A 16,190-nucleotide genomic window follows, 5' to 3' on the forward strand; every position below is an offset into this window, starting at 1 on the left:
TGTGTCACCGTACTGCTACCAGCAGGGCTCTCTCTCTCACCCATTTAGATCAGAGGTCAATGCAACAGACAGAACTGAACCAAAGGCTATCTTCTTCCCACTACTTTTAGCCTCCTGTCTCCTAAACTCTGACTTTCAGAACGGCACCTTTATGGTTGAAGTTGATTCCTAGTTGACAATCTCAAAAAGACCCTGTCTTACTGATGGCTTGAGGCCAGTTGTTCAACTAGGAGCTAAAAGGAATGAGTCAAGTAAGTCACTGATAGTTTGAACACATCCGAAAGTAAACTGTCCACAGGTTTTAGGACATTTGTGAATGTGATAACAGCTAAGAAGTATTTTCCATTGGAGAGGTATAGTTGCTTTCCTCTATGTCTTGGTTTCCCCTTCTCTTCCACCAGTTAGCTCTGATCTTTGATATTCAAAATGAACAGTCACTAGAAGTTGATATGATATCATCACTTGACTGAGATGTGTAACTCTCTCCTCCATTCTAACAGTGTGGCTGCGGAATACATTTAGGTAAAATATGGACGTCTCGAATTTCAATCTCTAAACTGGGAAAACAACATGCTTCCACTGAGTTAGTTTTTTGTAAATACATCTATCTACACACTCACAAATACAGCAATTCTATACCTCTGTCAGATATAGATCCTACTTGATTTTCAATTTCAACTTCAAGGACTAGATAGTAACCCTCCCCCATTGTGTCCCTTAGAAATACATCATCACTTCTTCTCCAGACCGAAGCTAAAATCAAATATATTCCAAATAATATTTCCTTCCCCTACCGGAGCCATTTACACCCTCCCACTTCCCTCTGACTCCACACTGGGAGGCACAAAGCACAGGCAGATTTAATGGAAGCTATTTTCAAGGACAACGCAGCTCAACGCTGCAGACAGCAGCTACCTACCTGCAGGGAGAGGAAATTGTTAAGTGGGACTGGACGAGAGACTGTAGATTGAATTGTTAAGTCATTATATTCATGGCATAAAAGTGAACTGGAGATGGGAGGAAATAAATTAGCCTTTTTTTACCTGACAGAAGATGAAGGTCCCTTTTAGTAAGTATTTTACCTTGAGGTTAGTGTAAAAAAACAAAAACATTATCTATAGTGTACCCAGCAAACCAAAATTGGTTCTGCAGAGGTTCCCAGAACATTCGTTAGGTTGCGGCAAATATTCTCATAACACAAAAACTGTCCAGTTGTGCTGATGATTATACAATGTTTGTATAAAACATAAGCCTGATGTTGCCAGAACGTTCCCAGAACACATTTAGTCTGTTCTTTAAAAGTACCTAAAATACTTATTTAGGTGAGAACATTGTGGGGATATGACAAGAGAGGTTCCAAAAACACACACAAAAAACCAAACAAACAGAAAAACTGTCCAGTTGTGCTGACATTCAGATAATATTTGTATCAGATTGCACAAAAAATGAGTTTGATGTTGACATCAAACCCAAAAAAAAAAAATTGTTATCAAAAACATTATTTGAAAGATTTTGAGATGTTGTCATCCTGATGTTAGAAAAAACCCTAACTAGAACTTCATGGTAATCTTAGCTAATGTTCTGCCAATATTCCCGGTTTGCTGGGTATACTCCTACAGTACATCTGTGCTTGGAGCTGGAGACATAAGAAAACGGATGTTGGCACTTCTATCTCTTTTGAAAATAGACTTTGTAAAAAGATGATTCTGTGTTCAGTGAGAATGCATCAGATTCTATGTTCAGTGAGAATATCTCCATTTCTCCATGACAGGGTGTTTAGGAGATGCAACGCTTGTTTACCAGCCAGAGGCAGAAGGCACAGATATCACACACAGTGGAACATGGTAAATGTGTCAGAAAAGCACTGACAAAACTACAGCAGAGAGCAGCAGCACCGTTTCAACTGTCAAACTTTACCACTCCAAATAACTGGCAGTGGAGCCTTGCAGACAATGGTGCCAGTCAGGACACTTAAGACCGAAGATTTCACTTTTGGGCTTTCAGAACACAAAACACCTTTGGGGGTCTGTCTGAATACAAAAGAAAGAAAGAATAAAAGAGAGGAGAAGAGAAAGAACAGACAAGATTTCCACTGACAGAGAGAAAATTAAAGCTGGTTGTCGTGCCACATCCCACACCTCTCAGATCCACTGCAGCTGTACTTGAATACAGTAACACACATTCAGTCATCACCTATCTAGTGTTTGTAGTATTGCTGTAGTAAATACAGGCCACTAGTGGATAGGGTTCGGTTAACAAGCCTATGCTTAAAAAATATAAGCCTATACTTGAGTACACTCGTAGAAAACACCGTTCTATGGGAACCCTTTTAGGTTCTAGATAGCACTTTTTTTTTCTAAGAGTGTACTCAAATCTGCCTCAGGGCGCAGTCAAGCAGAAACACAAGCACTCAGTCTGAACATTTGAAAGACAGAGACAGTCTCAAGGACAGAAGGTTTAGGAACTTGAGTGAAATGAAACAGAAGTATAATACAAACAAAATTGAACCTCAAAAACACTAGCCTACGTGACTGCAATTTTGTTGCCAGGTTCATTCAACAGTCATGTGGTTTAACACCACAAAGGAGCACTTAATACATCATGGGGACAGAGATATATACACCAGGAAGCCTTCCCTGCCTTTCATCAATAAATCAGACATGTTTGAGCCAACAGGAACAATGCATAATTCAACCTGGAGACAGGTGATGCAACACTTTTGTCATCCTTTGTAACATGTTGGTGGCGCTGCACGTGTGTCCTCAGAGAGAGAGAGGGAAAGAGAGAAAGGAACATAAAGACAGAGCGAGCGAGAGAGTGGGTTGTGTGCTAATGAGTGACAACAGCCCTGCATCTAATTGAGAGGCGAGCAGAGAGGATGACAAGAAGAGCTCTAATGAGTAATGGCAATGGCATCCTGTAAGATGAGGTGAGGTGAGCCAGACCCAAGCCCAGGTGATGACAGCCAAGTAATGACAGCCAGGTGACTGGTGTATTAGACCTCTGTGTGTTTGGGCCCTGCGCCAACGGAAACACTAACTAACTCGGTGCTAATCATCCGGGACAGCCTTGGCTAATGAGACACTGACGCACTGCTACAGGTGGGAATCTGTTAGTATGTGTTCATATTTACATGTTTACATGTTCATATTTACATGTTCCATGCCCAGGGTCTCTTGACTGATTCTGAATGGACAGATAGAATGAACGCACCATACATCCATTCTCACTTCAGGATCAGGGAATTATTTCATTTATTCTTTATTTAACTAGGCAAGTCAGTTAAGACAAATTCTTATTTACAATGACGGCCTACTGGGGAACAGTGGGTTAACCGCCTTGGTCAGGGGCAGAACAGATTTGTACCTTGTCAGGGGATTCAATCCAGTAACCTTTTGGTTACTGGCCCAACGCTCTAAGCACTAGGCTACCTACCTCCCCGATTTCCCATCATAGATAACATTACGGAAGAGATTTGATGGAAAGGGAGGTTACATCATTTACAGGCTGAACATATTGGCTACCTTTAAACAGTTGGCGGAGGACCTGTATTGATAGCAAATTCAAAAAGGATGAAACCTCCTCCACCCAACCTAATACGTAATCTGCTCGAGGGGATTGGTCAACCGGCTCATACGTTGCGACGTCCCCTGAATGCCCATCTGCTAGCCTGCTAGCCGCGGCCAGCTAGTTGTCTAGAGCATATTGGACTGTTAGCTGAATAGATCCATTTGCCAATTGAACCCCTCTGCTACACGGAACCCTACTAATCCATCACGACTGGTCTATCGACGGAACCACACGAGGCAAAAACAAAAACTTTCCTCCGTCACGACGTCCCTCTAAGGCCCGTCTGCTAGCTTGCTAGCCCAGGCCTGCTAGCTGTCTGAATCGCTGTGTCTCCAGCCTGTCCAACCACTGACTGGACCCCTATGATCACTAATGTCAATATGCCTTGTCCATTACTGTTCTGGTTAGTGATTATTGTTTTATTTCACTGTAGAGCCTCTAGCCCTGCTCAATATGCCTTAACCAACCATTTATGCGATGACATCACCTGGTTTAAATGTTTCTAGAGACAATATTTCTCTCATCATCACTCAATGCCTAGGTTTACCTACAATGTACTCACATACTACCATACCTTTGTCTGTACATGATGCCTTGAATATATTCTATCGTGCCCAGAAACCTGCTCCTTTTACTCTCCGACCCGAACGCACTAGACGACCAGTTCTATTAGACTTTAACCGTACCCATATCCTACTTCTCCTCTGTTCCTCTGGTGATGTAGAGGTTAATCCAGGACCTGCAGAGCCTAGCTCCACTCCCATTCCCCAGGTGCTCTCATTTGTTGACCTCTGTAACCCTTAAAAGTCTTGGTTTCATGCATGTTAACATTAGAAGCCTCCTCCCTAAGTTTGTTTTATTCACTGCTTTAGCACACTTTGTCAACCCAAATGTCTTAGCCGTGTCTTAATCCTGGCTTAGGAAGACCACCAAAAACCCTGAAACTGCCAAAGGGGGCGGAGTTGCAATCTACTGCTGAGATAGCCTGCAGAGTTCTGTCTTACTAACCAGGTCTGTACCCAAACAATTCAAGCTTCTACTTTTAAAAATACACCTTTCCAGAAACAAGTCTCTCACCATTGCCGCTTGCTATAGACCACCCTCAGCCCCCAGCTGTGCCCTGGACACCATATGTGAATTGATTGCCCACCATCTATCTTCAGAGCTCGTGCTGCTAGGTGACCTAAACTGGGACATGCTTAACACCCCGGGCCATCCTACAATCTAAGCTAGATGCCCTCTCACACAAATGATCAATGAACCTACCAGGTACAACCCCAAATCCGTAAACACGGCACCCTCATAGATATCAATCTAACCTACTTGCCCTCCAAATACACCTCTGCTCTTTTCAACCAAGATCTCAGCAATCACTGCCTCATTGCCTGCATCCGTAATGGGTCTGCAGTCAAACGACCACACCTCATCACTGTCAAACGTTCCCAAAAACACTTCAGCGAGCAGGCCTTTCTAATCGACCTGGCAGGGGTATCCTGGAATGATATCGACCTCATTCCATCAGTAGAGGATGCCTTGTTATTTTTTCAAAGTGCCTTCCTCACCATCTTAAATAAGCATGCTCCATTCAAAAAAATTTGAACAAGGAACAGATACAGCCCTTGGTTCACTCCAGACCTGACTGCCCTTGACCAGCACAAAAACATCCTGTGGCGTACTGCATTAGCATCAAATAGCCCCCACGATATGCAACTTTCAGGGAAGTTAGGAACTAATATACACAGGCAGTTAAGAAAGCTAAGGCTAGCTTTTTCAAACAGAAATTTGCATCCTGTAGCACAAACAAAAAAAAATTCTGGGACACTGTAAACTCCATGGAGAATAAGAGTACCTCCTCCCAGCTGCCAACTGCACTGAGGCTAGGAAACACTGTCACCACCGATGAATCCACTATAATTGAGAATTTCAATAAGCATTTTTCTATAGCTGGCCATGCTTTCCACCTGGCTACCCCTACCCAGGTGAACTGCCCGGCACCCCCCACAGCAACTCGCCCAAGCCTCCCCATTTCTCCTTCACCCAAATCCAGATAGCTGATGTTCTGAAAGAGCGGCAAAATCTGGAACCCTACAAATCATCCGGGCTAGACAATCTGGACCCTCTCTATCTAAAATGATCTGCCGTTGCAACCCCTATTACTAGCCTGTTCAACCTCTCTTTTGTATCGTCTGAGATCCCCAAATCTTGGAAAGCTGCCGCGGTCATCCCCCTCTTCAAAGGTGGAGATACTCTAGACCCAAACTGTTACAGACCTATATCTATCCTACCCTGCCTTTCTAAGTTCTTTGAAAGACAAGTTAACAAACAGATTACCGACCATTTCGTATCCCACCGTATCTTCCCCCGCTATGCAATCTGGTTTCCGAGCTGGTCACGGGTGCACCTCAGCCACGCTCAAGCGAGCTTCAATGCCATACAACTCTCCTTTCGTTGCCTCCAACTGATCCTAAATGCAAGTAAAACTAAAAGCATGTACCTCAACCGATCGCTGCCAGCACCTGCCCGCCCGTCCAGCATAACTACTCTGGACTCTGACTTTGAATATGTGGACAACTACAAATACCTGGCCTCCCGGGTGGCGCAGTGGTTAAGGGCGCTGTACTGCAGCGCCAGCTGTGCCATCAGAGCCCCTGGGTTCGCGCCCAGGCTCTGTCGTAACCGGCCGCGACCGGGAGGTCCATGGGGCGACGCACAATTGGCCTAGCGTCGTCCGGGTTAGGGAGGGCTTGGTCGGTAGGGATGTCCTTGTCTCATCGCGCACCAGCGACTCCTGTGGTGGGCCGGGCGCAGTGCGCGCTAACCAAGGTTGCCAGGTGCACGGTGTTTCCTCCGGCGCATTGGTGCGGCTAGCTTCCGGGTTGGATGCGCGCTGTGTTAAGAAGCAGTACGGCTGGTTGGGTTGTGTATCGGAGGACGCATGACTTTCAACCTTCGTCTCTCCCGAGCCCGTACGGGAGTTGTAGCGATGAGACAAGATAGTAGCTACTACAACAATTGGATACCACGAAATTGTGGAGAAAAGGGGTACAAATTTAATAAAAATTAAAAAAAAAAATATATATACAAATACCTAGGTGTCTGGTTAGACTGTAAACTCTCCTTCCAGACTCACATTAAGCATCTCCAATCCAAAATTACATCTCGAATCGGCTTCCTATTTCGCAACAAAGCATCCTTCACTCATGCTGACAAATATACCCTCGTAAAACTGACCATCCTACCGATCCTCGACTTCGGCGATGTCATTTACAAAATAGCCTCCAACACTTGGATGCAGTCTATCACAGTGCCATCCGTTTTGTCACTAAAGCCCCATATACTACCCACCATTGCGACCTGTACGCTCTTGTTGGCTGGCCCTCACTTCATACTCATCGCCAAACCCACTGGCTCCAGGTCATCTACAAGTCTCTGCTAGGTAAAGCCCCACCTTATCTCAGCTCACTGGTCACCATAGCAGCACCCACCCGTAGCATGCGCTACAGAAGTTATATCTCACTGGTCACCCCCAAAGCCAATTCCTCATTTGGCCGCCTTTCCTTCCAGCTCTCTACTACCAATGACTGGAATGAACTGCAAAAATCACTGACGCTGAAGACTCATATCTCTCTCACTAGCTTTAAGCACCAGCTGTCAGAGCAGCTCACAGATCACAGTACCTGTACATAGCCCATCTGTAAATAGCCCATCTAACTACCTCATCCCCATAATGTATTTATTTATTAATCTTGCTCCTTTGCACCCCAGTATCTCTACTTGCACATTCATCTTCTGCACATCAATCACTCCAGTGTTGAATTGGTATATTGTAATTACTTCGCCACCATGGCCTATTTATTGCCTTACCTCCCTTATCTTACCTCATTTGCACACTGTATATAGACTTTTTCTACTGTATTATTGACTGTATGTTTGTTTATTCCATGTGTAACTCTGTGCTGTTGTATGTGTCGAACTGCTTTGCTTTATTCTTGGCCAGGTCGCAGTTTTAAATGAGAACTTGTTCTCAACTAGTCTACCTGGTTAAATAAAGGCGAGAAAAAAAAAAAGCCCTCTTTTTAAAAGACAAAACATTGTTTATGTGTTGTTTATTTTGGGGACAATATTTGAGGTATGCTCACCTTGGATTGGAGTGTAAGAGTGGGTTCATTTCCGTCTGGTAGTGATGGCCCTGTTTGGCCGGCTGAGAACAACAGAACACAACGGATGAGGAAAAGAGAACGTCATAATCTACCAGCGATGCTATAATCATTCAGATTCTGATCTCGGCACCCAGAAGACAGTCTCACATGCAGGCTGGCCGCTCACATGTTAATTTAAAGGCTGTCAGTCACCAGAGACTAATAACATAAAAAGATACCCGCCACACACATTTAGCATGTTGCTATCTTTTCTAACTATCTCATACAGTATTATGTGAAATCACAATCTGCGTAATAACAAAAAAAGCTTCAGTGCACCTCCCTCAGCTGCCTGATGGGGGCGCTGTGGCTACATATGTTACTACAGAGTGCAAAGGTTCTCAGTATTTATCTCAGGACTCTATAATGGCACATTTCCATACAGGATTTACCCCAGTGTTTTACCCAAAATACTTTTCTGTTTCCATCTACGCGGGACGGCACCGGTGTCTCACCGGGCCATGGCTCCGGCAGACCTGCTCTCACTTGGGGCCAAAACCAGGCCACTGGTACTTTTCAGCTGGCAATTACATAACATTGGCTAACTGTGAAATTCAACACCTTCTTATAAAGCAACTGTTTTGATTATGCAGAGTTTGTTGATTTTTACTCTCCACAGGTCCTCACGGTCAGCCCTAGCTACGGAAACACCGTTTCTCTAGTATAACAGAACGGAGTATACCCTAGCGTGACACTGATGTTACAGTCGAAAAAGCAGCAATGTGAACACAGCACATCAAGCTGTTATGGCAGAATTGGGGTGAGCTGATGTAACTTCTCACGGGTTATGCTAATGTTCTGTGTTATGCTTTTCATGGGCTCCTGGTGTGTCTGCACCCTAACACAAGCCTACTGTGTTCCCGGAACTGTTGCTGTATTGAAATAACTGTTGTGTAAACAACATGATTGTATTATCACCTCCCGCTATATAAGGGACATGAAACCATTTATTCTTTGAGTTCTTCCCTGTGAAACCAGAGGTGGATCTCCCCTGCAGCTTCTTGATGAAAATATTCACTATTATATATACTATTAGTCTCTGCCTGATCTTTGGATCGCGTTTTCCACAACAAAGGTGAGCAGCCAGCTTCGGAGAGAGAGAGAGAGAGAGAGAGAGAGAGAGAGAGAGAGAGCTTGTTTGAATAAGCCCCATTTGCACCTTGATTTATCACTCAGGAGAGCTGCCTGTAAATAAGGGCTTAAGGACATAGGAAGGCATAATAGATATCTGGGCCCACTTCATTGCTTCTGCAAATTACAGTATGTGAGTATGAAATGAGCAACACTAACCCCCTACGTCAATAGCAAACGTCCTGAGTAAGACATCTTCATTTTTGGGGTACATGACTCACCATAGGTATGTGTGTCCAGGTGGATGGCTCATCACTGCTGGTGCTGATGCTGACGTTACATTGGTGGATCTGAGAGGCACTGAGACCTGGTGCTCCTCCCCCCTCCTCTTCTTCCTCCTGCTCCCGCCGTAGACTGGCAAGCATATGTAGCTCCTCCTCCTCCTGCATACGCAGGCTGTCCAACAGACGCAAATCACAACTACTGGACCCAACAGGCTCATGCCTGCTCTCCGCCCTCTCCTCTCCCACCTTCAAATCGACAACAAACAAAATCAAGATGGATTACACACTGCATTCCAGACATTACAGTAAAGGAATTTGACAGCTTTTTTAATGGGCTTTGTGGTTTGACCATGGTGTGTAATCAAGCACATGGCCCAAATTCCTAGAATCTCATTCATCCTTTTTCATCACATCCACAAATAGCAAGTTCTGTTCGATCCGTCCAATAAGAACAGGTCAATGACCTGAGCCCAACCAACCCCTGTGTACGTGTAACAAAGATAAGTAATCAGTGTGTTTAAAACAGCATGTCTCAGTTTTCCCATCCGGGGCCCAGCCCAGGCTTGGACATCACCCACTGGCCTGTGGCTTGGCATGATTGGTGTGTGTGTGTGTGTGTGTGTGTACAGTAACTCGTCCAGCTATCGATTCAGTAGGAGGCTTGGAGCTCTGTGGTAACTGGCTTTGTCCGAAAGGAAGAACTGGGGCAAAACCCTGGAGGTTAAGAGAGGATCAATGGCTGCTGGCGTGAAAGAGAGCCTCACACTCCAGTGGGAACCGCAACAATCATCTCTGTCTTCTCTCTCTCTGACAACATTTCAATCAGGACCCTGACTCTACTGTACCATAGGATAGCTCAGTGGCTACCACACTGACTCAGTACTGGTACCCCCTGTATAAAGGGAAAGGGGTATACCTAGTCAGTTGTACAACTGAATGCATTCAACTGAAATGTGTCTTCCGCATTTAACCCAACCCCTCTGAATCAGAGAGGTGTGGAGGGCTGCCATAATCTACATCCAAGTCTTCGGCGCCCAGGGAACAGTGGGTTAACTGCCTTGCTCAGGGGCAGAACAACAGATTTTTACCTTGTCAGCTCTGGGATTCTATCCAGCAACCTTTCAGTTACTGGCCCAACGCTCTAACCATAGCCTTGTTATTGTTATGTCATTTTCTTGTGTTACTTTTTGATTATATTTTTTCACTTTAATTTATTTAGTAAATATTTTCTTAACTCTATTCCTTGAAATGCATTGTTGGTTAAGGGCTTGGAAGTAAAGTCTACCCCTGTTGTATTTGACGCATGTGACAAATACAATTTGATTTGACTTGATGGGAGGACAGCTCAAAAGCCTTCACTTGGCTACCTGCTGGGGACATGGAGCAGGGTGTGTCAGTGGTTGTAAGACTGCAGCTTACTGGGCTGTGTTCCACTACAATGAGGTGAGGGTTGAGGGGGGTGTCTGAGCCTCATCAGCGACCCAGGCAGCAGGCCTCCTTTGTGGGCTTGGGATCCCTCCACTCCCCTGTCTTTTGTGGACCTCAGGAAGAGTAGGTGCTGTGTCAGCTAGAGCTAATGAGGATCCCTAAAAAATATTTCAAAAAATACAAAATAATGTGCTCTGATCATGGATCCCCTGGTTCCTCTTAGGAGGAGCGGCTGGAAGGCGGGAAGGGAGTGAGCCCCGGGCACCTCAAGGTGTGACAGCTAGCCCCCCACCTCTCTTCACCCTCTCTCTCACCCTCTCTATTTTAAATCGCAGAATCCTTCTCCTCAGCACAGCATGACTGACAAACCTGCTCTTAGATCACTGCTCTGCTCTGCTCTGTACATCACACACTTTAATGTGAGCAGAGGAGATGAGGGGAAGCGAGGGATGAGGAGAGAGACAGGCAGGCAGGCAGGCGGGCGGGTGCGACACGGCGTGTCATCATGCCATCAGAAGCTGAACAGCACGATGCCAAGCCCTTTAACAAGCTTCTCTCTACATTTCCTCACTCACTCTTCTTCTATCTAAGCTTCTCTCTCTCTTCTCTTCCTCACTCTCTTCTATCTAAGCCCATCCTGACTGCAACCACTTGAGCATCGGAGAGGAGTCAACCCCGACCATAAAAGAAAGACTGGCACAAAGCAGGCAGCCACATGACTGTCACATCCACTCTTTGTCAAAAGGGACCTTTCCTCTCCCCTGAAAACTCTCTTCAGACTTCTCAGACTTTCCTGGCTGTGTCCCAAACGGCACCATATTCCCTATATAGTGCACTACTTTTGCCCACAGCCCTGGTTAAAAGAATTCCACGTTACAGGGAATAGGGTGCCATTTGGGACACACGCCGCATCTTTAATTAAACAGTGGGCTCTCTTCTGTTGTGAGAGGTCAAGGGGAATGACTGTTCTCTCCTACAGTTCCCAGTGATAATTCTACATCCCTCGTTCAACATGCACTCTGCTCCCTCTTTTCTTCTCACTCCCTCGCTCTTTGTGTATCCCTCCACCCACGCCACTGATTCCCTGTTTTCTATCTATTATTAAGCTTTGGCGATATGTCTGTGGGAGAATGAGGATCAACAAGGGGCACAGACAAACTCACTGTATCTATCTGTATCAAAACAGAGATTTATTTTCAGCTGGTCTGGGACATTTCAACCGGCAGACTTGTAACTACATGTTTTCAGAGGGGGGAAATCCAGGAATTTGCAGTGCTTTTCTATTGATAAAACTACTATACAGTATACTACTGTAAACACAGAACACTGAAGAAAAACAATCACAGAGAACTCTAGGTTTAACTAAATATAGACTATAGGCACAAGTAGCTAGTAGGAATCTCAGCTTGGAGAAGCAAAACATGAGGCAGACTGAAGAGAAAATATGAGGACATGCTATCCTTTCACCCTTGTGATACATCCATGTCCTGTATATGTGACTACTAGACTATCCTTTCACCCTTGTGATACATCCATGTCCTGTATATGTGACTACTAGAGTATAACTTGAATATGATACATCCATGTCCTGTATATGTGACTACTAGGCTATTACTTGAATATGATACATCCATGTCCTGTATATGTGACTACTAGGCTATAACTTGAACATGATACATCCATGTCCTGTATATGTGACTACTAGGCTATAACTTGAACATGATACATCCATGTCCTGTATATGTGACTACTAGACTATAACTTGAATATGATACATCCATGTCCTGTATATGTGACTACTAGGCTATAACTTGAATATGATACATCCATGTCCTGTATATGTGACTACTAGGCTATTACTTGAATATGATACATCCATGTCCTGTATATGTGACTACTAGGCTATAACTTGAACATGATACATCCATGTCCTGTATATGTGACTACTAGGCTATAACTTGAACATGATACATCCATGTCCTGTATATGTGACTACTAGACTATAACTTGAATATGATACATCCATGTCCTGTATATGTGACTACTAGGCTATAACTTGAATATGATACATCCATGTCCTGTATATGTGACTACTAGGCTATAACTTGAATATGATACATCCATGTCCTGTATATGTGACTACTAGGCTATAACTTGAATATGATACATCCATGTCCTGTATATGTGACTACTAGGCTATAACTTGAATATGATACATCCATGTCCTGTATATGTGACTACTAGGCTATAACTTGAAGTTACTGATGATCAGTCTGTTGTCTTGGGGAGGAATCACACGGTGGCACATCTGATGTGTTTTGACAACTGTAAATCCCCGTCGGTTGTGGCATCAGGCATGTGGCTGGCTGCTCAATTAGACTCTCAGACAGGTTCTCCCTCCCTCTTTCTCGCTCCCCCATCATCCTTCTCTCCTAGGGGCTCCCTCCCTCTCATCCCACCCAGGGCCTCCCTTCCACCCAGGGCCTCCATCCCAGAGTGGCAAGAGACAGTCAGGACTGATGGTCACTTGACAGCTGCTCACTTAATTATAACATGAGAAGTATAGGAGGAAATGGAAGATGGCGGAGTTAACAGCAGAACTTTCTCTCTCTTGGTAAATCATGTGCTTCTGTTCTGTCCCACAGGGCGGGTAAGAGCTTCTGACGAAGACAGTGCGATAATAAGGATGTGATTGTGAATACTAAATTCCTGGCTGCAGACAGACAGTACCTAACCTTGTCTAATGTGGCGTCTCCTCGGGGGATGATCTCTCGCAGAGATCTCCTGCTCAGTGATGTCCTGCTGCTGCTCCTGTCCTGAGTCTGGCTCGCTCCCCCTTCTCTTCCTCCAGGTCCAGACTGGCCCAGACTGCTGTGTCTCTGCCCCTGCCTGGTACCCTGACAGGGTGACCGGCAGCGGGTTGGGACCATCCCAGGCACCTCTAATGTTCTCCTGTATGCTTGGGAGTCAGTGTGGGGAGCCAGCCTGGTTTTACACCCTGCAGGGTCTGTGTGGGTTAGGGTTCGCTCTATGGTAAATGTTCGGTCTGCACCACTGGACCCACTGGACCCAGGCCGTGCTCTGGGCGGAGTGTCCTCATCTAGGCCTGATGATCCGGGGATACCAGGGGAGGAGCTGGGGGGAACACCAGGAGTACCAGGGCTGGGGGGGACACTGGACCTCTGATAGAGGAACCTGGAGGTCTCTTCCTGGGAGAAATAGAGAGGAACAGTTTAAAAATAGGATTTCTTTTTTTATTTTATTATTAGAAAATGAGTAATGGTAGCCAGGCAGGCATATCTAAAAGGACAGAGTAGGCACTGATGCAACACCTTGAAAGAAAAAGACGTCTGCCTCAAAAGGGAATTATAGCACAACCTGCCACAGATGAATGCAAAAGAATTGCGCGTGCCGGCCAGCTAGCTAATAAACTGCTACGGCTGTACTGTACGATTCCATACTGGTGGCTAGCCGTGGGCTGGTATCCCACGTCCCAAATTACTTGCAATTAACTATGGCAGCAGGCTATCTGAAAAGACTCAACATTAGTCTTGCTTAGCTGGCAGAGGCTAAAATGGCTTTAAAGTAGTGTAAAGCGCTAGGCTTTCATCCCGGCTAATGGTCTCGGTAAGTTTGGCTTGAAAGCAGACGGCTCTGGTTCCTGGTTCACTAATGAGGACAACCTGGTGATAGGGCATGTTAAGTTTGACTCCTAGCCCGAACCCCATCGACTCTTCTTCACTCCTCCTCCTCCTCTTCCTCCCTTTTACCTCTCTTCTCATCCTTTTCTTCTGCTGCTTTTCGTTTCATGCTCAGAATCGTATGTCATTGAGTGGGGCACTGATGTCAGTGGTGTGATAGAGGCCTCACGCAGTTTAGAGTCAACACCTCTGGCATGGCCATTTATTAAGCATGATCCAACTGGGACGAGGCATCGAATGTGGATGTCCACTGGGACGAGGCATCGAATGTGGATGTCCACTGGGACGAGGCATCGAATGTGGATGTCCACTGGGACGAGGCATCGAATGTGGATGTCCACTGGGACGAGGCATCGAATGTGGATGTACACTGGGACGAGGCATCGAATGTGGATGTCCACTGGGACGAGGCATCGAATGTGGATGTCCACTGGGACGAGGCATCGAATGTGGATGTACACTGGGACGAGGCATCGAAAAAGTATGTCCATATGAATTAACTATCTAGTAATAATCAGGGATACATTTATTTTATTTTATTTTTTTATTTCACCTTTATTTAACCAGGTAGGCTAGTTGAGAACAAGTTCTCATTTACAACTGCGACCTGGCCAAGATAAAGCAAGATAAAGCAGTTTAAGACATGAAGGTCAGTCTACCACTACTAAAGGACACCAATAATAAGAAGAGACATGCTTTGGCCAAGAAACACGAGCAACGGACATTAGACCGATAGATGTATATCCTTTGGTTTGATGAGTCCAAATTTGAGAATTTTGGTTCCATCCGCCATGTCTTTGTGAGATGCAGAGTAGGTGAACAGATGATCTCCACATGTGTGGTTCCCATCGTGAAGCATGGAGGAGGAGGTGTGATGGTGTGGAGGTGCTTTGCTGGTGACACTGTCAGTGATTTATTTAGAATTCAAGGCACACTTAACCAGCAGGGCTACCACAGCATTCTTCAGCGATAAGCCATCCTATCTGGTTGCACTTAGTGGTACTATCATTTGTTTGTCAACAGGACAATGACCCAAAACACACCTCCAGGCAGTGTAAGTGCTATTTGACCAAGAAGGAGAGTGATGGAGTGCTGCATCAGATGACTTGGCCTCCACAATCACCCGACCTCAACCCAATTGAGATGGTTTGGGATGAGTTGTACCGCAGAGCGAAGGAAAAGCAGCCAACAAGTGCTCAGCATGTGGGAACTCCTTCAAAATTGTTGGAATAGCATTATGCGTGAAGCTGGTTGAGAGAATGCCAAGGGTGCGCAAAGCTGCCATCAAGGCAAAGGGTGGCAATTTTGAAGAATCTCAAATATAAAATTTGGACTTGGTCTTTTACCAAATAGGGCAATCTTCTGAATACCACCCCTACCTTGTCACAGCACAACTGATTGGCTCAAACGTATTAAGAAGGAAGGAAATTCCACATATTAACTTCTAACAAGGCACACCTGTTAATTTAAATCCATTCCAGGTGACTTCCTCATGAATCTGTGTAACGGTTCTCTTCTATCTCCTCCTCTGACGAAGAGGTGGAACAAGGATCGGACCAAAATGCAGCGTGATGATGATTCATGATATTTTAATAAAGGAAAAAACTATACATGAAGAAACTACAAAATAATGAAATGTGAAACCGAAACAGCCCTATCTGGTGCAACCACAAAGACAGGAACAATCAGCCACAAAACACTCAAAGAATATGGCTGCCTAAATATGGTTCCCAATCAGAGACAACGATAATAAACACCTGCCTCTGATTGAGAACCACTCCAGACAGCCATAGACCTTGCTAGATACCTCCACTAAGCCACACACCCAATAACTAACAAAACCCCAAGACAAAACACACCACAATAAACCCATGTCACACCCCGGCCTGACCAAATAAATAAAGACAAACACCATATACTTCGACCAGGGCGTGACA

General features: G+C 45.1%; 1 protein-coding gene across 1 annotated transcript in view; it reads right to left on the bottom strand.

Annotated features, from left to right (window-relative positions):
• Nucleotides 1–16,190, bottom strand: part of cfap20dc (CFAP20 domain containing) — a 55,062-nt gene that overhangs the window by 5,328 nt on the left and 33,544 nt on the right. Inside the window, exons 12-14 of the mRNA XM_031825101.1 lie at nt 13,288–13,761; nt 9,122–9,370; nt 7,710–7,771 (exon numbers count right to left, since the gene is read on the bottom strand). Of these exons, the coding sequence (XP_031680961.1) occupies nt 7,710–7,771; nt 9,122–9,370; nt 13,288–13,761 (785 nt within the window). The remainder of the gene's footprint in view (nt 1–7,709; nt 7,772–9,121; nt 9,371–13,287; nt 13,762–16,190) is intronic.

Source organism: Oncorhynchus kisutch, linkage group LG1 (assembly GCF_002021735.2).
Source record: "Oncorhynchus kisutch isolate 150728-3 linkage group LG1, Okis_V2, whole genome shotgun sequence".
NCBI classification, from domain to species: Eukaryota; Metazoa; Chordata; class Actinopteri; order Salmoniformes; family Salmonidae; genus Oncorhynchus; species Oncorhynchus kisutch.